Source organism: Astyanax mexicanus, chromosome 1 (genome assembly GCF_023375975.1).
Source record: "Astyanax mexicanus isolate ESR-SI-001 chromosome 1, AstMex3_surface, whole genome shotgun sequence".
NCBI lineage: Eukaryota > Metazoa > Chordata > Actinopteri > Characiformes > Acestrorhamphidae > Astyanax > Astyanax mexicanus.
In genome coordinates this window covers 74,517,848-74,541,276 of record NC_064408.1, presented here as the reverse complement: position 1 = coordinate 74,541,276, position 23,429 = coordinate 74,517,848, and the positions used below count along the sequence as shown (strand labels likewise).

At 37.7% G+C, this 23,429-nt stretch overlaps 1 protein-coding gene across 9 annotated transcripts in view; it reads left to right on the top strand.

Moving 5' to 3' along the window:
* Positions 1-23,429, top strand: part of otofa (otoferlin a) — a 116,467-nt gene that overhangs the window by 52,257 nt on the left and 40,781 nt on the right. For all 9 annotated transcript variants that reach the window (XM_049482972.1, XM_015608738.3, XM_049482986.1 and 6 more), the window contains exons 6-9: positions 15,068-15,141; positions 16,780-16,906; positions 20,336-20,390; positions 21,449-21,580. In XM_049482972.1, the coding sequence (XP_049338929.1) occupies positions 15,068-15,141; positions 16,780-16,906; positions 20,336-20,390; positions 21,449-21,580 (388 nt within the window). The remainder of the gene's footprint in view (positions 1-15,067; positions 15,142-16,779; positions 16,907-20,335; positions 20,391-21,448; positions 21,581-23,429) is intronic.

Below are 23,429 nucleotides of genomic sequence, written 5' to 3'. Positions count from 1 at the left end.
CAATTTGGTACATTTTAAATGATTTCTATATGCTAAACATGTAATCAAGCACATTATAGCATTTTGTTTATCTTAAACACAGGCAACAATCAAGTGAACAATACATAAAGTGCATTTATTGTGTTTTCTGGCCTCTGTGTCTTCTTTAATCTGAACTATTAATAATTTGTTTTTTGTGGAAAAAAACTTGACAAAAAAATCATAGAAGGAGAGGAAACACATTTATAACTCAATGTTATGAAACTTGTAAATTGTATTCCACATAGTTCAGGTACTTTTGGTCACAAAATGCTTATATAGTATACAGTATGTTTTATGCTGCTGCATTTTAAATAGCATGACAATATTTTGGCAATTCCGAGATGTGTAGTTTAATTATGCATGAATACTAATCATTAATTTACAAAAAATAGTAGATGCATACAAATTACTTCTATTAACTAGTTTTTGACTGTATAGTATGCAGTATAGATAAAATGTAAAAGTTGAGTAAAATCCCGTACCATTACACTACAGAATCAGTCCATTTGCTAAATACAATCTTAGTAAAGACTTTGTATCTTTCAGCTGTTCCTTTAGGAATGGCTTAAAGCTTAAATTTAAAAATATGCTATTTTAAGTATTTAACTTTTTTTTGGTCCTTTCTGCTCCTGTCCTCTGTTCTCTTGTCTTGTGTTCCCAGCCATGTGCTCTGTAAGCAACATAGCCTTGTCTTGTTATTATCCTGCCCTAGTCCCGCCTGTCTCATTCGTAACCCCGCCCCCTTGTTACTTCTCCAGGTGTCCCTTGTCTATGCCTGCGTATAAATACTCCATGTGTTCCTTTGCTCTCTGTTGTGCTTTTTGTTTGACCCTGTCATGTTCTACCCTTTCTGGTTTGGTTTCTTTAGTTTGTTTGTTTGTTTTTGCTTCTTTTGTTTGGGAGACCTTGTTAGTCCTTTTTTTGGTCTTTAGTCCAGTTTTTGTTCTTAATTTTTGTTTGATAATGGCTACTAATAAAAAGGGTAACTTGCATTTCCATCCTGAATCATTACAACACAGTTAATTTACACACTGTGAACATTAGAGACACTACAGGTGACTCATTGTTTCCTGACTCTTTTGGGAGGAAGTTTGCTTAAAGGTTTGGCGTATTTTTGTGTATGTATAAAACATAGATAGGTTTGTGTGTGTGTGTTTCCTGTTGTGTTGCCAGACACTTTGTTCTAATAGGACAATAGCGTGACTATAGTAATTTCTTTCCACATTCCTACCTCAGATATGATTCAGCAGCAGCTTGCAGTTTGTGACCCCTCCGTGAAACTCTCCTGTTCCTGATATTCATTCAGCCTTTGTCAGTTTGAGCTTACAATCCTTAATTGCTCTGTAAGAATGTCATGTTTTTATCATTGCTACGAATAAAATGAATGGATAATGAGGTGAATAATTATTGGCAGTGGCATATTTCTTTTTGTTAAGCCCGGGGTGTTGATAACAAAATATTATTCTTCATAAAGGAGAACACACACATACTGGTCTGACCATACAAAGGCTTGCTTTTGGTTTATCTTTTGCTGGCAGGGTTGTATTATCAGACCCGCCACAGGTCAGAAAAGCTCTGTATGTGTATCAATCAAGCATTCAGGGATTCTGGGCTCAAATCACCCAAGAAGTTTGCTTTCTAGTAGCAGAACTGTGGTAATTATAGGGAATCTCATCTGGGTGTCATTAGGAGGAGCTGTTAGAAGCTGTTAAGGTTGTGCTTATGTGCTGATTACAGTCCCTACTGTAGCATTGTCTTTCTGTTTGTGTTGTTTGTATATATGGTGATGGGGAAAAATGAAGACACCCAAGAAAGCCTTTGTCTGAGAGATGGAGGTAGTATTATTAAACACCTAAAACACTTAAAACTATCTAGTATAGGGGCACTTGAGGAGGCATTTGGTTTTGTTGTGCTTGGTTGTGTAGATACCTTGGGTCCTTCATGCCACTGTGTAACCTGTTCATTTTTAAAGTAAATTTAATCATTATTATAAATGGGTTATGGTTTTATGGTTGTAGTAAATCAAGTAGCCACTCCCATCTCAGTCATTAAATGAAAAATCTGGTGAAACTGGCGAAATGAATTCAGGGTGTAGTGAAACATGACAATGTGTATGAGCATTTGTCAAATAGCCCACCACCGTTCACCCCCAGAATTCTGAAATACAGCGCTTTTAGTCAATGCTTCCAACAAGCTTACAATGCTACTTTAACATTTACCTTGTTGCAGTAGCATATTCTTGAAATATTATTCAGTCTTTTGTCATTTTGCCAATAACAACATTAAAACAAATATTTGTAAATGTACATAATGTACATTTGAGACACCTGTCTGACCCTCACTAAGACTGGGTATCGATATTCGGTACCAGTTTGAAAATTCTGAAAAAATTCTCGGTACTACATAACTAGGCTGTTTTCAATACTTTGTGGCATTCAACCTCTGTACTGAATTTTTTTAGGTGCTCTTACTGTCGCTCTCTTGCTTGCTTGCTCGCTCTCACTCGCACTTGTCTCCCTCTCTCTTTTGCTCACTCTGTCACTCAACCACTCACTCTCTCTTTCTCTCTTTTCCTACCCTAAGATATTACAATAAAATAAAAAATGTATCTAGTCTGCTTGACCTAAACCACTCTACACTATTATTACTGTTCCCCCACAGTAATACTGGGAAATTCCAGCATAAAAAAAAATCATGATTTAAAAATTATATTTATATTTATATTAGTTTTATGTCAGTCTTATGCTAATATTTCTTATAAATAACTCTTAAAAACTGAAATGCATCCAGTAAAATGCTTTGAGAAAAAATATTTGTAGTTTAAGCAGTAACACTGTTGTTTTTGTTCTTAATAAAGAGCCACAATCATGCGCATTGTTTGTTTGTTCCAATAAGATACAAAAGAGTATCTCATGGTGACTGTATGAGAATGAGATTATTCATGTCGCCTGATAAATAAATACGTTTTTGGTTACAATGTAGAAAAAGGTATTGGAAAAAGTATGGAAGTATTTTAAAACAATACCCAGCATTATCCTCACAAGAACAACATTTATTTTATAATCTGGTAGTCAATTTCATTAAGATGGAAATTGAACAAATAGACGGACAGTTCTTGCGGATAGAACAAGTGTGTGTGTGTGTGTGTGCACGCGCTCTTGTGGGCTGAGTGAAGTTGTGGTGGAGGAATCCCTGAGGAGATGGCAGGGTATCTGGGCTCTAGTAATTGCCTGCTTTCTCTTTGATGACTGGAAGCACTCGCTCTTCTTCTGCTCCCTCCATCTCTCCCTCGATTTGTCTCACACCTCTCCCACTCCCCTTCTCTTCTTTCTCCCGTTCTCCATCCCCCCACAGTGTAGCAGTGTGGTCTCCAGATCTGTTCCTATTATGTGAACCTCTGCCTCTGCAAGACAGAAACTGCACCATTCCACTGCAGCACCATTGTGATTTATTGTCTTATCCAAATAATTTGATTCATGGTAATACATTGTACTTCTGCTCTTCTCCAATAATTCATTTTGAATTCAGGGTGACTAGATCTTTAATCACACTTGTTTGTGGGTGTGGGTTTGTGTTTATTTTCAGTGGATCACCCAAAACTGTCTAACCTCAGTAACCTCAGGCATATGCTATCGTTATCGTTATGCGTGTCTTAAAATACACAAATATTTGCAACAATTTGCAATAGGGGTGTATGATATGGATAAAAATGTGAAACGCCGTTGCGTATCCTGATATTGGTGTGAAACACAATAAATTAAATATATGTAATTATGTTCCTAAGGTTTTTCAGTACTTGGTTTGTCTGCCCTCGTTTTTCTCAGTCTAAAATCAAATTTACAGAATGCTTTAACACTGAATCATCAGCATAGCCTAGACATGTGTCTATGTGTACCTTACACTCTAGCCTGACGTGCACCTCCCCAAAAATGTAACTACGAGTTTCGGAAACCAAGAGTGCAGCAACTGTGATAGGTCCATTGAACCACGTGTTCCTGCCAGTGGTAGATCTAGGATTTTTCTGAGTATTGAAATATTGTTCTGTGAACTATATTTATAAAGGGAACACCATGTTCACTTGAACACTTGAATGTAATTTTTAAAAGCTTACACGATAAACTACATTGAGTTAATTTTGTCCAAAAAATTTTACATAAAAAATTTAATCTACAATCAAAGTATTATGAAGCAAAAGGAAAATGTGTTTGGTGCAAATTCGAAAAAAAATAAATAAAATAAAATATATATTTTTAATATAATTTTTGTGTTTTTTGTGGATTATCTACGAAAGTTTGTGGATTTTACTGTTAAAGTCTTTTGCTTCTGGAATCTTTTGTTTGCTTCTGCTTATTTTTTTGCTTCTATATTGTATACTCTGCAAATTTTATTGCAAATTTAAAATTGAAAATCCAGCGTTTTTCACAAATACTTTCAGTTCAAAACATCAAAACATCTATAGAAGCTTTGATCACGCCAGACATTCATATTTATCTCATTAGCACCACTAGTGTTTGGGTATGGAATTGCATCCACATATAATCTGATCGCTCTCTGGCAAAGGACAGATTAGTGACAGGACTGGGGCACTTCAGGAGGCCAATCAGATTGTCCCGCCCCTAGAACCGGCAGTGGTTTCCTCTGTTTCTGCGTGTGGGTAATGCAGTAGGGCTACAGCGATTAGTTGGCTTAATTGTCAATGTCACTTCTAAATGTTAGTCAACTCCATTTCAGTGTTGACTAATCTATAATGTGTAATTGCACTGCATTATATAAATGCTGGGGACAATAACGCAATGGGGGGTGTTAAAGGTTGATGATCGCTCCGTTTATACACAGCTCTGTCACAGACACAACAGAATACATGTTTTATCACTAAATATCAGAACATTCTAGCCAGTTAAATCCCACATTCAGCTGTTTGTATCATTTTAAAATGATAGAGAAAGCTAGGATCAGGAGCCGTACCCACAGGAAGCAGAAATGGAGGGCATTTCAGAAGTAATCATGGACTTATAAACTAATCGTTAATATAACCGATTAGTTGACAGATTAGTCAACTACCAAATTAATATTTAGTTGCTGCCCTATAATGTAGTTTGAGTTATCACATCTCTTTCAAAGTGTTTAACATGAAAATTCATATTGCAATAATGATAAAAAATACGATTTACAGCTTTACAATAATTTCTAAGACAACCTGAATTTCCTAATGCATTTCCAAATCAACACCCACCCATGCAGAGTGCACAACAACAACCCTGAATGTGCATGTGAACCCTTTTATTTATCACTTTAATAGATAGTGACCTGTTTTATGTGATGTTGTTGCTCGGGTTTATGTGCTCCATTGTTTATACAGCATTTGAAAATACACACCTGTTATTATGACAAACACAAAACCTCACATGAAAAGGCTTTGAAATCACACACGGCACAAAGGCTACTTAAGGACCTTGCAGCCATGTTTGTTTTCAAAGCCTTCTTTCATATGTAAAGTCTTTATCATACAGGGCCAATTTTATATCCACCCTGCATTAGCATACAGAGCTACGGCTATAACAATCTGCTCTTAAATTAACATGGCCAGCAGCAGACTGCCAGCTTCACCTCTTTGCTCTTTGAGCCTGGTTTCTCTGCATTATGAACAGGAAATTGAAAAGTGACAGCTCCATGTTCTCGACTGTGTTTTCCTAACCCCACGCTTGTCCTCATATTATCTTTTAGCCCACAGCTCTAGAGATAAGATCAGTGGTTTCACTGAGTTCTGATTAGATTACTATATCTGTAATATTGACTGTGCAGACAAATATAGTCTGATTTTTATTAAATCAGTATTTCTGAAAGAAGTTCTGCTGCAGCCGAGGCGTGAGGAGATATAGTCAGATGAATATTTATGTAGCACCAGGGACGGGTTATTGATTAGAGAAAAAAAAACACTTGTCTGGCAGAAGGTCAGGGATTCCACTGTATCTTCAAAATATCTGCATTTATAAAATATCCAAGGCATTTAAAGTTGTTTCATGTGAAATAGTGCATTGTAGAGGAGCACACACCCTCAGATCACTGTAGAGTGGTGGTGATAAGGGTTGTTCCGTCTACCATAGAGATAACAATAATAATAATAATAATAAAAATATCAGAATGAGGTCAGAAAGTGTGAACTGTGTTCACGTCACAAATGTTAAAACTTGATCTAAAGAGGAAATTACCACCTAGAAGATAGTAAAAATGTCTCCTATCTCTCCTGTGGGTTTCTAGTAGTATACTCGCTGTCCGAATGTCTGTGGACCTCAATTCTAAATCAGGGGTTTGCCAGTGGGGGCAGATCAAAATTATTTCTTATCTTTAAACAGGAAGCACTGCAGAACAGATTTGGGAAGCACTGTTCTAATGTATTCAGGTCAAGATCAAAAGTGGATATCTTTTACAGCAGCATGATAGTGATCCTAAACACACCTCAGAATTCAGAATCCACAATGGACTACTGCAGGAGGCTCAAGTGGAATAAATCTGTGAATAGAACTCAAATAGGCATAAAATTTAAAGTCTTTTGCTTAAAAGAATGAACAGAAAGACTTCAGTTACTGTTAATCATTACATCTATGAATGTCTGTTTTTGCTTTTCAAGATTTTAGGAACATAAAATAGAACAATTAAAAGACTGAGAAAAATGGATAAATATAACCCTAACATGTCAACAGATTCACATACAACATAAGGTTTTACTAAGGCAAAAGATAAAAATGACCAAAAAGAATACTGTGCATTGCAGATATACGTTGCTAAAAAATACGTGTAAATTAGATATGGCTTTTGGATAATTACTACATAGAAACCGACTTGGGTTATCCTAATGACAGCCTCGGAATGTGAAGAAAAGCCACTCTGGGCAAAAACGTGGTCTTACACAGTTCCACTACCATAGACTGAGCTGCATGGTTAGAGACAAGTGGGTTTTAAAATCACCCAAATATTGCAAACATATTTTTTATGCTAAGAAGCGGTGGAAAGTTAGAATATTGCTAAAAGCCACTATGATCAGTGGAGCGCCGGGTCCAGTCCAGGTCATGCAGCTTGCCATCGGCTACAAGAGCCCTGAGAGAGCACAATTGGGACTTGCTCTCTCTGGGTTGGTAGATGGCACTTTCTCTCCCCACAACACTCCAAAGGGTGATGTCACTTAGCACAAGGCGTCTGTGAGCTGATGTATCGGAACCACATCGCTGCGCTGTCCTCCGAGCATGCTGTGATGCTACTCGGCAATGCTGCATCAGCAACAGTTTGAAAAAAGACAGTGGCTGACTTCAAATTTTTCGGAGGAGGCGTGTGTTAGTCTTCACCCTCCTGGTGTGTTGAGGCATCACTAGTGATGGGGGAGTCATAATGAGTGGGTTTAGGTAATTGGTTGTGTAAACTGGAAAGAAAATGGGATAAAAATGAGAAAAATAAATAAATAAATACATAAAACTAAAGTGTGTGATGCATTCTGAAATACAACGTACCCTATCATTAGTTTTATTTATGTATCCGGAATACAGCATATTGTACATAACCATGAACTAGTGTTATATTTATACCAAATATTTCCCCATTACCCTATACCCTCTACATTCAGTTCTCTAAGTTGTATAAAGTAATTGTGATTCTCATTTTAACTGAAACTGGTGACCAGTGACTGTAAACAACTGGCCCTTCAGATGGAACGATCATGACATACAGCTTGTATAGATAAGTAAGTTTGTCTGAAGACGTTTGTCTGACAAAATGTCTCTGACAGAAACTTTCAGATGTGCTTTTTAGATGTTTGATGAACATTGTTGAGGTCTCATTCGACCCTTATTAAGTGGCCACCTCTCACTAGGTGGGCATGTTTACTGAAAAAAATATATTTTAGCTGTACTGTAATACTTCATATATTTGTGCTGTGATTGTAAAATGAAAGCGCAGTTCAGGTTGAATTACTTCTGATGGGAAATCAATACAAACATGCATCAGAAAGCATGAGAAAATAAACGCTTCACCTGGAACATATTGCGTGAGTTTGAAAAGCTGAGAGAAAAGAACTCTCACAGTGTGAAAACCACCCACACACACACACACACACACACACACACACACACACTAAACTTTCTCACTAAAACAGAGATTGGCTTTCTGTCATGAGTTTAGCGATGCTGTTTTTCAGGCAGAGAATGTATTCAGGTGAGTGACAGAGACACAGATAGAACATTGTGCAACTGTATCTAGAGAGCAGTCTGCTGCAGACTTGGCTACTCACCGTGTCCCTTCAGGGAAGAGGTGATATGCTGTTTATATAGTCTTCTGGACACTCAGACCTCGTCCATTCAGCTGGGTCTCCTGAGTAGAACGGCTTTATAACCATCTATTATTCATATTCAGCTACATTTCCATTGCTTTCTCTCTATTTATTTAGCACCCAGCACATTGACCCCACTTACACGTGGACACTCCATGAGTCTTACATGAGTATCAGGGTTATACTGTATCTGAATACGGTCAGGCTAAATAAAAATACAAAAAAATCTGTAAACACACCTAAGATGCATTTAAAACAGAGACAAATCCAATCATTCAAATCAGTTCAGGAGGTGATATGTAGCTCAGTCATTTGAGCTACATATTATAGCACACAGCAAAAATTCAAGTGTTGAATTAACTCCCACAGAGTTGATTTTAACTCTTTTTTTTCAGGGTTTTTATAGCTCCACACTCCTTGGAGTTAAATTAACACTTTCAAAATAGTTAAACATTTAACAACTTGCCAGAGTTCCTTTTTAACTCACATTTTCATTTCTTTAACTCCCTAAATTATTGCTATTAATAATACTGCTATTTAGATTTAGATTTATTAAAAAATATTACTGTTTATTATTGAATTATTATTCGGGGGAGGTTAGCTTGTGTTTCTTCTCAGGTTATCCTCATAAAAGATAAAACATCTTTACTTACTTCCTGCCAGTATATTTTTGCATTGCATGGGAACTTAAATCTTCATTGCAGTTGTCAGTGCTTTGCCAACACTTTGTCACAATTTACTGTACAGAATATGGTCACTTGCTCTTATAGCCTACAACACGTTAGCTAGGAAAGCAACCATTTTATAAAATATAATATAATACCTGATGGATGGTAGCCATGGTGGGCAAAACTACACACTGATGGTAAATTAGGATTGAGGGGGCACGCCCATTATGCAAATGATGAGTTTAATTGGGCTGAGATTATTTAAATATCTGTGGAGTTGGGCATTACTTATTGGGTCTATTTGGGTTAACATTAAAATATTCAACACTGTCAAATAACTTAAATACTGAACACTTTTAAAATCTGAATGAGTTAAAATTACACTTTGAGAGTAAAAAGCAACTCTCAGCTATTTAACTCTGAAATAACAACTCTTCAGTTTTTGCTGTGTAGTGTAAACACATCCGTCTCTCCAAGACACATTACACAACCAAAACTCACCCCAGTGTAACTGTAACACCAGTAATAATTGCACCATAATGAGCAAATTTGCATATTCCAGCCCACACTGTAATTAGATTTCAGTCTGACTAACCAGAGACACATTTGATAATGAAGTGTAAATGCAGGTGGTTACAATCTCATCAGGATACAATCTAGATACTAATAATGATAAGTGATCAATAAGTGAATGGTGTCATTGTGTAGTGCCTTGTACTCCACTACTGTGTGTTTCTTAGACTATTCCTTGCTCTTCCTAATAGCATCTACATATTATTATCATGTTGATACACTTCTCTATGTTTTTAAACAGACTTAAAACTTAACCCTTTTAGATCCTGTGTCTATTACAATGTATAGTTTCTTTTTTTAATGTTTTGTTGCACAGGACACTAATTAAGACCTGTTGTCTATTAGAATAGATCATAAACCAGCCAATGAAACAGTAGCTTAGCCCTGCCCACTGCACTGGAGCACTTATATATTTTTCCATAAATGGAACATAATTCAGGACTGAAAGGGTTAAACTTATTAGTTTATAAAAATGATCAAATTTCCTTATTTCTGGTATTCCTTATTAAATTCTGTGTTTGTCTCCTTGTACTCTTGTTCATGTTCAAGTTTAGTAAACCCTACATAACAAGCATCGCCCACTCAGTGATGTTCCTTCCACTAAGTCTCCTAAAAGCAATATGTTTTTTTTAATGTTTGTTTACTGTTACCATATGGTCTTTTAACCCTGAAAGCATCCTGGATACCTGGTTCATGTGAATATAGCCAGCTAGCAGAGCGTTTTGTGACTTGAATCAAGTGCATTTTAGCAATGAGAACGCTTAATAATGAAGGCCAGTGGCCTGGCAGCTCTGTGAATAAATCAGTGTATTTACATTAAAGATTCAGAATGATATTAAGCATTTAGCAGCAGAAGGTGCTGCAGCATTTCAGAGCTTTGAATATCTGTGGCCTTCACTATTGAGTAAAAGAGTACAATAAAATAGTGTGTGCTCGTCCGCATCCTCCGAAGGTCACAGGCGTCACCGGTGATGGGGGCGCACAAAGGGGTGGGACAATTGGATATCCAAATTGGGAGAAAATGGGGAAAAATCAGAAATAAAATAAAACATTTAATAAATCACAGAAAATTAACTGATAAGGTGATGACATCTAATGTAATCTATTGGTTTTTAATAAAATGCTTGGAATTTGATTGTACGCAACAAACAGTGGAACATTTGTGTTCCAAAAACAACATTTTTAAAATCCCCTTAAATAAGCAATTTTGAGCAGGCAGCAAGTTCTCAGCACATTCAAACTAAGAACATAAGAAAAGCATCCCTGGAGGCTCCTTGTGAAGCTGCTAGAGAGAATACTAGATGTGTGCTAGGAGAAATATTCCAACAATTAAAACAGAACTTTGTTCTAAATTAACCCTTTTTGGTCCCATTTTGTAAATGTCATACCTAATTTTGATAAATTTAAGGTTTTCACTCTTATTCTAAAATCTAAAAAGGAGAGACCCCTCTTCATCCGTTGTTGAGTCCAGACTGATTGTTACTCTTCTTATTGCATTTTAAGAGGTTCATTTAGTTCCTCCAAGTGTTCTTTCTGAGTCTAGCAGCAAATATCTGCAGGCCAGTAGTGAGCACTGCACCATGCAGGTATTGGATAAACCCACTGAGCAATATGAGACGAAGGCTTTGTGCTGTATAACAACATTGTGATGGAAGAGCACACTGCTGAAAGACTGTTCCAGATAGATTTATCACAGAACTGTGTCAGTGCAGTGAAAGAAAGCTGCCAGAATTTAACATGCATAAACAATGAGCCGCCATAGCAATAGGTAAATAATGCAACGAAAACAAAGAAAGGGACAGAAGGTGCCGTGTTGTTTCATTATTTACTTAGCAAATTTTTTGAATGCTCTGTTACTATGTTTTAAAAGCTAAAACTATTTGGAATTCAGTCTGACTTAGAATGAATTAAAAGATATGGATCAAAACTATGTGGAATTTTATCCAGCTATGAATAAATCAATAGAAATGGCCCAAAACTACTTAAATTTTTTATCCAGCTATGGATGAATCAATATAAATGGCCTAAAACTACTTACAATTGAATCCAGCTAAGAATGAATTACTATAAAAGTCCCAAAACTACTTAAAATTGAATCCAGCTAAGAATGAATCAATAGAAATGGCCCAACACTGCCTAAAATTGAATCCAGCTAAGAATAAATCGATGGAAATGGCCCAAAACTACTTGAAATTGAATTCAGCTAAGAATGAATAAATAGAAATGTCCTATGAATGAATCCATAAGAATGGATCAAAACTACTTGGAATTGAATGCGGCTATGAATGAATCCATAAGAATAGATCAAAACTACTTGAAACTGAATCGGGCTATGAATGAATCCATAAGAATAGATTAAAACTACTTGAAACTGAATCGGGCTATGAATGAATCCATAAGAATGGATCAAAACTACTTGAAACTGAATCGGGCTATGAATGAATCCATAAGAATAGATTAAAACTACTTGAAACTGAATCGGGCTATGAATGAATCCATAAGAATGGATCAAAACTACTTGGAATTGAATCAAGCTATGAATTAATTAATAGAAATGGCCCAAAACTACTTCGTACCCAATCTGGCTATGAATAAATCAACAGAAATTACCCAAACTACCTGGAATGTTATCTGGTTATTAGTGAATCAATAGAAATAGAATTTTAATTAGAATTAAAAGTTGGGAACTTTTTTCCTTCACTGATAAAGTTAACGGTTCTGAAATATGAGATCATGTTTTGATGCCCACAGCCAGACTAGCTAGAAGTTTCCAGTGATCTAGAAGTTACTGAATGTCTCCTTTTCCGATGCCCTTTTCTCCTCTCTATCTCTTAGGGTGGAGTGTGTGGCATCTAATTAAACTGATCTCCCCATGCTCTAAAAATCAACCAGTCAAGGATCGTATTTCAAGATCATCCCAATCTAATTACACTCCTCATCTCCAGTAGGATCTAACAAGGGGGCTTAACTTATTGGTTGGGCTTGGGTTGGGGTAGTTGTTGCATATTTTGGGGGAAAAGGAATTTTTGTTTGATAATTGCTTGAATATGATCTTTAATTTGGTGTAGTTTACTTTGGTGTAGGAGTGTAGGCTAAAGTTTCTTAGTCAGGATGCATCTTGATTGACTCTGTGTTTGTGTTCTGGTGCACATGTTGGTCTCCATTATTACCATCTCAGGTTGCCTGTTCATTAGTGACCCCCCTCTTGCTCCAGCAGTGGCTCTGCCCCCTTGAATCTGCTTGGATTAGCCAGTTGTAAATGGACATATAGTCTGTCAGCTGCTCAGGACTTTCTTGCTTAGTGGTACTTTTTCTTTTTGGATACTTTGGAGGAGCTTGGAACTAGAGCGTACCCTGTGTGTATGGTATGTACCCTTGTAGCCCATTATTTTGCTGATTCAGATTATACATTAAGGATCTTTTCCAGGAAAGGTTTATTTGAAGTTGATTTAGAGTTGGATTTGTGTAATTGTAACTGAAGTATTGAATTCTTGTTTGTAGATATGTTTATTACACATGTATTTGGGATGCATACTCTGACAATCTCATATAACTAAAATCAGTCTAGAAAATAAATGAGCTAGACTACTGTGACCAAAACTGTGCCTTAAAGGCTTGTACTCATGAATATGCATTGCATTCAACAGTTTGTCTAGAGGGTTAATATACCTAGCACCATCTATAATAGTGTCTGTAGAACAGTTAGGGCAGTACAATACATATAATTTAAGCATCACCATCGCAATGTAAACATGAACAATACAGCTCTGGGAAAAAATAAGAGACCACTTCAGTTTCAAAATCAGTTTCTCTGATTTTACTATTTATAGGTTTATGTTTGAGTATAATGGACATTGTTGTTTTATTCTATAAACTACACACAACATTTCTCCCAAATTACAAATAAAAACATTGTCATTTAGAGCATTTATTTGCAAAAAAAAGAAATGGCTGAAATAACAAAAAAGATGCAGAGCTTTCAGACCTCAAATAATGTTCAGAGTTCAGAAATCAATACTTGGTGGAATAACCCTGGTTTTTAATCATTTGTCATGCATTTTGGAATGTTCTTCTCCTCCACCAGTCTTACACACTGCATTTGGATAATTTTATGCCACTCCTGGTGCAAAAATTCAAGCAGTTCAGCTTGGTTTGATGGCTTGTGATCATCCATTGTCCTCTTGATTATATTCCAGAGGTTTTCAATTTGGTAAAATAAAAGAAACTCACATTATTAAATGGTCTTATATTTTTTTCCAGAGCTGTAGTCACAATGCAGGACATGCATTGTCACGTAGGGCCTGTTTCATGATATATCTGCCTCAAGCTGATTATAACTGCTATATATCATTTTTTTTATTTCAGTATTTAATACTCAGAGGGCATTATTAATACCATGACTTTTTGATTCACTGTCTTCAGAAAAAAATTGCAAAAAAATTCTATATTTTCTAAATATTGCAGTATATGTCCAAAAAGGCAGTCAATTTTTTCTGTAGTATCAAAAACATCTTTTAAAAAGCAAACATTCCCTTAAAGTGTTTAAACACTTTTAATCACTGGATTTGGCTATTATAACAATAATAAAGAAATAGGATTAATAATAACTAGAAAACATCTATATGTTAAGTTTGATTAGAGTACCTGGGTATTTTCTGATGGCTTTGTTGCTCTGTTTAAAAAGACAATAAAGAAACAAAGCTTTCTATATCGCTTTCATCTGTTTTTGGACACTGATCTATCCACAGCTAATTGGCCAATCGTGCACAGCCCGTTTAATTATTAAGGGACTGTATTTGTCGAGCCAGGCTGTGACATCATCAGCCTTTTGTAGTCATGCTGATATCTGATCAGTATAATATCAGTGCAGTGTTACCAGATACCGGTGCTTCTATTGTAGCTGGCTTTTTTTGCTGGTGAAATGCCTGTCTCGTCTGAGTGATAAACATCTCCAAGAACTTTCCATCTTGAAGCACTGAATGTAATCTTATTTTTTTATTATATTGATTAAAAAATGCTTACATTTTCAGGGTTACATGAAAATCTTGTTTGTACTGAATGTGTTTAATTATGTAATTGGTTTGAAAGATGATAAAGGGCTTTGGCTTTAATCCCAGAATTAGGATTTTTATAAATGATATCTTTAATCTGAAAAGATAGAAGTTTACATGCAGTATGAATGTGCTTATTTATTAATGAATAGGCTTTTTTATACAATAAATGCCTGTTATTTGTGATTTCTGCATCTGCAGTAGTGTATGCTCACAAAACTACATCCCACCCTAAAATATTGATACATGATATATATGCATGATAATTCAGGAACATGGGAAGGGAATATGAAATATACCTAAGTGTGGAACTGAATTCACATCATGTCAATTATTCATACCAGCAGTATGAGGCAGTAAAAAGGAAAGAAAAGATTTATTAATGCAGATGCTGTCATTGATTCTCATCACTGCTATTTAAATGTCTTTTATTTCAGAGCAGGAAAAGGGGTGTTTTCAGCCATGAAGCTTGGAAAGGTACGCAGCTCCAAAGACGACCACAAGAAAGGAGGTAATGTCTACATGTGGAGTTGGTTTGAAAGCATCTTTTCTGTTAGTATGAGGGGTAAAGATATAAATGTACACCTGTAAAATCAAGATATTTATGGTTTTTCTTTGATACATGATATTTATCACAATATTTTGCTTGTTTACACAAAAGACAGCAACAGAGGCAGATTTTAAAAACTGCTACTTAAATATTCTGCTGTACTAAACAAAGTGATTTTTACTAATAATTGCTGTGCTCCATCCAGTTAAACTGGAGTCAATACACTCTCTGTAATGAAATGCGCGTATGATCAGTGTTTTTAATGCTCTGATGATATCCACAGTCATGGTATTTGGTCTTATAAGCTATTTTGTATTATGTTTGTTAAGCTTTAGGGGTATTTATTGTATAATTGTTTGTGTGTCAGTTTATATGCATGCATTAAATACTCTGCACTAGTTTTGGTGTACATGTTTTGTTATATTAATTTTTTTGGTGTCACATTATTATATTATAATCAATATTACATTATATTACATTATATTATAAGTTACTGTTGTTTACAAAATAGACAAAAGTTTACAGATTTTTTTTTTTTACTAAATATTTCTACTTTATTGAATAATAGAGAATAATAAATTTATAATCTATTTTGTCATATCAACATTAAGCTGGGCGATATGGCCCAAAAAAAAAATCTTCGATTTTTTTTTTTTAATCCAATTTTCGATTTCAATAGATTTTTTTCCCCCTACTAAAAATCAAATTAAAGATGATAAAGAAATGTTTTTTATTTATTTAGTTTTCACTTAAATGTCCCCTTTGTGGTTAAAGTGGAGGGAGGGAGGGAGAGAGGGAGGGTCGGGGGGTGCGTGCGGGAGGGAGGGAGGGAGAGAGAGAGGGGCGGGGGTGCGCACGGGAGAGAGGGGCGGGGCTAAGCCTGTAGTACAAGAGCTCACAGGTGCGCGTCGGTGGTGAAAATTTAAAATCGATTTTCATAAAAACACATCATCCTTAACTGTAAATTCGAATTAATCGATAAAATCAATTAATCGCCCAGCTCTATATCAACATGAATATCTTTAGCGCAAAAATATCCTGAAATATCGTGATATTATTGTAGTGTCATATTGCTCACCTCTAATCCACAATTATCTTTTGAAGATAATAAGTATATAAGTATATTGTATATCATAGTAACACATTTTTTTTACAATTATAAAATATGCAATAAATTACTGTCATATTCTCCACTTCACAGTAGTGTTTCAGCGTTTTTATATTTCATTATAAAGGAAATCAGCAGTGTGGATTGTTCCTCTCACTGAATTGAAGCACCCCCTATAGCATAAAATTATTTTGTATCAGCCGAATGAAGAAAAAGATTAGGTCAGCAAATCTCTACTGTAACAACAATGCTCAAGGCAGAGGCTTGGAAATAGAATCTCATTCTGGCTTTATAGGCAAAGGAACATTGAGTATTCACTGAGATTAATACGCCACTTCAGCGCAGCAATAATGAGTTAAACGATCTGGGAGCTCACCTGCACTTTGTTTTTCTAAAGCAATGGAGAATATGATTGTAGAATCTTAATGAGGCTCTGAAAGTCTGCAGTGTTTGTGCAACATCTGTCTTTTCCCTCATTTTCTCTTTTGTAGATGATGCTGCTATTCTGGAGATGGAGGATCTTGATCGTAAAGCAATGCGTCTGGGTGGAGGGCTTGACCCTGATACAATCTCACTGGCCTCAGTCACTGCAGTGACCACTAATGTCTCGAATAAGAGGTCAGTACCTGCTTTCCGAGCTCAGACCTGACCTGTGTTTATAAGTTTAATTGCGCAAACACTTCTTGCACATCTCTTTTTATATGTATAATATCAAAGTAAAGGCATTGCCTAAAGAAGTGAATGCTGGAGCAGCTGCTCATGAGTCCAAGACCATTGTTGGCCAATATAAAGTATGTAGAGGATATTAAGCCCCCTGGCACTGGGCTGTAAAGTAGTGGAACTGTGTTCTATGGAGAGGTGGAGCTCTATCCATCACCTTTGACATAAAAACTCCTCATCCATCATTTCTCCCTGAGTGCACTATTATATATATATATATATATAAATATAAATATATATATATAGTGGTAGGCCCCTGGGGTTAGGGGCGTGACCACTGTGACCCGGAAGGAGGAAGCTCACAGAGATACACAGACACGGGGAGTAAATGAACTCAAATCATACCTTTTATTTTAAATGCCCTCCACCACACCCAAAAACAACTCAAAACATAACTCAGCCCAATGGGGCTCTAGAGTCTGTAGAATTACTTAGTTTTACTTTAAAGGCGAAATACGAGTCCGTGCAGCCTCAGCCCTCAGCTCCCCAGTCAAAGTCCTCCCAAATGATGGCGGAGGCTGAGTATATATGCCTGTCTCAACTGGCGGCTCAATCAGCCCTCATGCGGGCCAGCTGAGACAGGCATGGCTTTGCGCTCTGGCGTGGGGCGGACCCACAACTCCCCCGCCTCCTCACGCCACAGTCCCTCCCCCTAAGCTTCCAGCCACCAGGGTCGAAGGTGAGGCGTGCCTTGGTGACTGGAGCGAACGAAGAGAGGCGGGGTGAGGAGAGCGGGGGATGCAGTTCGTTCGCTTGGGCCCTCCCCTCCAGAGAGAGACCCGTGGAGATGGCAGCCCACCTCCCAGCCTCCGTCCCCCAGCCTCGCGCAGCGGCGGCTCTCGGTAGCGCCGTGGCGGCTCTCGGCAGCGCTGTGGCGGGAGGTGTGGCGGCTCTCGGCAGCGCCGCGACAGGTGGAGCGGCTGCTCGAGGCACCGGGACAGGTGGAGCGGCTGCTCGGGGCACCGGGACAGGTGGAGCGGCTGCTCGGGGCACCGGGACAGGTGGAGCGGCTGCTCGGGGCACCGGGACAGGTGGAGCGGCTGCTCGGGGCACCGGGACAGGTGGAGCGGCTGCTCTCGGCACCGGGGCTTGCGGAGCGGCGGCTCTCTGTAGCGCTGGGGCTTGCGGAGCGGCGGCTCTCGGTAGCGCCGGGGCTTGCGGAGCGGCGGCTCTCGGTAGCGCCGGGGCGTTCGGAGCGGCGGCTCTCGGTAGCGCCGGGGCTTGTGGAGCAGCGGCTCTCGGTAGCGCCGGGGCTTGTGGAGCGGCGGCTCTCGGTAGCGCCGGGGCTTTTGGAGCGGCGGCTCTCGGTAGCGCCGGGGCTTGTGGAGCGGCGGCTCTCGGTAGCGCCGGGCCGTTCGGAGCGGCGGCTCTCGGTAGCGCCGGGGCTTTTGGAGCGGCGGCTCTCGGTAGCGCCGGGGCTTTAGAAAAAAAAAGGCAAAACGAAACTGAGGTGTGGCTTCGGGCAGCCAAACAAAGGCACGATTTGAGTCCACCACAGCCCCGTGTCGTGCTCCACTCCGCGGCTTCCTTCCAACCAGGTCACTGGACCCCGCCCAAAAGGGGCGGTGCCTGCATTCTCCACCACTGAGGTAGGCCCCTGGGGTTAGGGGCGTGACCACTGTGACCCGGAAGGAGGAAGCTCACAGAGATACACAGACACGGGGAGTAAATGAACTCAAATCATACCTTTTATTTTAAATGCCCTCCACCACACCCAAAAACAACTCAAAACATAACTCAGCCCAATGGGGCTCTAGAGTTACTTAGAATACTAAGTAATACTACTGTAGAATTACTTAGTTTTACTTTAAAGGCTAAATACGAGTCCGTGCAGCCTCAGCCCTCAGCTCCCCAGTCAAAGTCCTCCCAAATGATGGCGGAGGCTGAGTATATATGCCTGTCTCAACTGGCGGCTCAATCAGCCCTCATGCGGGCCAGCTGAGACAGGCATGGCTTTGCGCTCTGGCGTGGGGCGGACCCACAACTCCCCCGCCTCCTCACGCCACAATATATATATATATGTATATATATATATTGAATAAGGATCCAATTTCATCCTCAAAGCATTCAAAACATGTTTCAATGTCAGTAAAGGGGGGGTGCCTATTAATCGTCTAGATTTCTGGTTCAGAGTGGGCCAGTAATCACAGATCATGTTGCATGTCATCAGCAGCCGGAGTCAGAGAGAGCACAATTGGCCTTGCTCTCTCAGAGTAGATAGTGCTGTCTCCACGTATCACTACTAGTGTGATGTTGATCAGCAAGCCTCTGTTAGCGGATGATGAATCTGCGGAAGATGGAAAAGAGGTGGTGGTTAAGTTCACGTGTATTAGAGGAGGCATGTGCTAGCCTTTACCCTCCTACTGTTGAGAGCATAATTAGTGGTAAGATGAGTTCATATAAAGGAAGGGTAACTGGCCTTCAGAATTTGAGAGAAATTTCTAAATAAATGATATCTAAATATAATAGCCATGATTTCAGAACAAATGTTGGGTTACTAAGTTCCTACAGACCTTGAGAGTTAAGGCTCATTTAAGCTAAACATTAAATATAGTATAATTTCTGTCTGTACTCTCGTATCATTTCGTCTGTATTTGTGCACATTGACTGAGAGCTTATATACAGCTCTGGAAAAAAAGAGACCACTTAAAAATGATGAGTTTCTTTGATTTTACCTAATTGAAAACCTCTGGAATATAATCAAGAGGAAGATGGATGATCACAAGCCATCAAACCAAGCTGAACTGCTTGAATTTTTGCACCAGGATATAACCAGCCATAAAGTTACCCAAAAGCAGTGTGTAAGACTGGTGGAGGAGAACATGCCAAGATGGATGAAAACTGGGATTAAAAACCAGGGTTATTCCACCAAATATTGATTTCTGAACTCTTAAAACTTTATGAATATAAACTTGTTTTTTTGCATTATTAAAGGTCTCTGTATCTTTTTTGTTATTTCAGCCATTTCTCATTTTCTGCAAGTAAATGCTCTAAATGACAATATTATTATTTGGAATTTGGGAGAAATGTTGTCTGTAGGTTATAGAATAAAACAACAATAAATAGCAAACCTATAAATAGCAAAAGCAGAGAAACTGATTTAGAAACTAAAGTGATCTCTTAATGTTTTACAGAGCTGTACATGGACGCAATAGAATAGAACTATTATAATTTGTGTGGATGAGTAACACCAATAGTTCAGGTGGAGACTCTGACAGAAAATAACTTTTGTTTGAACCTTTTTAGATGGGACATCAATCCTGTCTCATTCTTATATAAGATAAAACCTCTTTAAAACCTTGTTTAATGTTTTTTTTTTTTTTTCAGATCAAAGCCTGATATTAAGATGGAGCCTAGTGCTGGAAGACCCGTGGATTACCAGGTAGGAAGTGACGCAAAATTGTAGAAACAGACCCAGTTTATTTTATCTTTGAAGCACACACAATTTAAAGAAATTCACAGGCTGAAAAATACACCAGTCTGTAAAGGACCCTTGCAAATCATTTGGGTTTTGGGTTGCCAGCTTGTGTGCATTTAGGTTTAAATCCCTTAACTTGAGCAGACCCATGATATGTGAGCATTACATTGGCTTTGTTTACTGCAGCATTCTTGCAGAGCTCCCTCAAATGAGCCCTGAGACACTACATTAAACCCAACGCTTTGATGTTTACTGGCTAATTGTGCTCAGCAGTGCTTCTTATAGTCAAAGTTGTATATTCTCACAGCCAAATTCATTTTGATGCAGCCTCTGAGTTAAGGTGAATTTTAACACAGTTCACAGCTTTCATGTCATATTTCCCCTCCACCTTATTATCTAGAACAAGCTTTTGCTGCAGCTTGGAGGCTCCTCTTTCTCTCTCTCACTTGTTCTGCTTTACAGACTGCTTGCAGCATGAATTAATGCATTCATAAGCTGGAAGACTTTGTTGCCTTTTGAAGCCATGATTTTCCAGCTAGTGGTTTTTGAATGAAGGAAGGTTTTACTGATGTTTGTGATGTTTTTAGTGGCTTTCCTGCTTTGGAGAGTAATAGCATGAAGAGAAGTGGAATGAATGAAGTTCTTCAGTCAATGGCCCAGTTAATAATGTAATTCTACATACTGGCGAAGAGCATTATTCACACAGTCCTTCCCTTTTGCCTGCTGTGAACATTTTTATCACTGTCCTCTAAAATTGATTCGGCAGTTTATTCACAATGTTAAACAACAGCTTATACATACAGCAGTCAAACCCACAAAACTAAACCGTACATCATTTGTTACATACAATGAGTTTGCTGTACAACATCATCACACAGAATTTATAATATATAATATTATTGCTCAATGCAAATAAATAATGAATGCATGGCGCATCCAATTATTAGATTGTTCAGCAGATCAAACTGGGTTTAGTAACAGATTTTTATTAATTCCTATCATTGAATGTGATTTGCTTGCAGATTAGTGTCACGGTAATCGAGGCGCGTCAGCTGGTGGGTTTGAACATGGATCCTGTGGTATGTGTGGAGATTGGAGAAGATAAGAAGTACACGTCCATGAAAGAGTCCACAAACTGTCCTTACTACAATGAGGTGAGCAATGAGTAATAACAATAATACATTTGTCTATGGTATGAAATGGAGCATCATTTTTTTCTGTGGTAAGTACTGTCATCTGTCAACTGTCTTTTTTTTCACCTTTTTTCCCTAATTTATGTGACTTATTACCCAACCCACTCATTAGGACTCCCCCTATCACTAGTGATTCCCCAACACACCAGGAGGGTGAAGACTAGTACATGCCTCCTTCAATACATGTGAAGTCAGACACTGCCTCTTTTCAAATGAACATTGATGTTTTATTCTATAACCTACAGACAACATTTCTCCCAAATTCCATATAAAAATATTGTAATTTAGAGCATTTATTTGCAGAAAATAAGAAATGCCTAAAATAACAAAAAAGATGCAGAGCTTTCAGACCCTAAATAATGCAAAGAAAACAAGTTTATATTCATAAAGTTTTAATCAAGAGTTCATAAATCAATATTTGGTGGAATAACCCTGGTTTTTAATCACAGTTTTCATGCATGCTTGTCATGTTCTCCTCCACTAGTCTTACACACTGCTTTTGGATAACTTTATGCCACTCCTGGTGCTAAAATTCAAGCAGTTCAGCTTGTTTTGATGGCTTGTGATCATCCATCTTTAATTTGGTAAAATTAAAGAAACTCATAATTTTTAAGTGCTCTCTTGTTTCTTTTCCAGAGCTGTATTTAAACTAGGGTTGGGCAATATAAAAAGTATTGTATTACAATATTTAAAGAAATGTTGACAATACACAATATGTATCATCATATTTTCACATCCAGATGCATTAGTAATTAGTAGCAACATATTATATTAAATGTCATTTAAATACATTGTTTTTTATTTTAAATGTGCTGCACTTTATTCACTTAAGCAGGATTAATTACATTGTCTGTAATAAAATGTGCAGTTTGTCAGTGCGTTTTAAGCTCTAATGAAATTCACTATACACTATATATAATCTCTACAACAGAGATTTGTATTATTTATCATGGTACGATAAAGGATTGTCATAATGCCCAGCTCTAGTTGGAACCATGTTTCTGGGCTCTAATGTTCCCAACATATTAAAATAGTACAATCAAGATTACTAGTGAGTATGTGGAATCCAGAGACTCAAGTAAATGATCTTAGATAATGATTTGTGCCACAGTATGTAATTAATCTCCATTAGGTTATAATCTAACCATTGTCTAATGGCTGTTATTGAACATAGTGTACATAGTATATAGTCCTGCACGTAGTTAGTTGGAGTGATGCCACCTTTTCTTTTCTGGGTACTGCTGCTTTAAAGTGGCAATCCAAGGCCTATTGTGAACAGTTTTGATACTCCAGGAACTGAAAACTGCTGCAGTGTTTTGTAGCCTATTTAGTTTATTTATCATTTACAATAATCAATGTTCATTTAAATCATTTCCTCTTTTAGTAATAAAAGACAACAGTAGTTACTGAACTCACTAATGCAATTGTCTATTTCTCAAAACACATTTATTATTTGAGTCAGTGGGTTGGAATTTTTTTGTACTGTTCTGGGGTGAGTTTCCCAAAAGGTTTTTAGTACTATGCTGATTCTTAGATGGTCAATCAAACAGCAAACTTTACACTGACTACTCTTACTCTATGTTAAAATGTTCTAAATACTAAGATGCTTTTTGGATACTGGGCCCAGTTCAGGGATGTTTGCAGTAATCATTGCCCGTGACTAAGCTATGCACTGGTCAGATTGGAGCTAAGTTATAAAACACTGAAGTATTCCTCAAAGAGCCATCTGGTGAATGATGGAATGAAAAGATGGTTCTTTTATAGCATCACTCCAGAGATCTCTAAAAATGGACTACAAGTACCTTATATT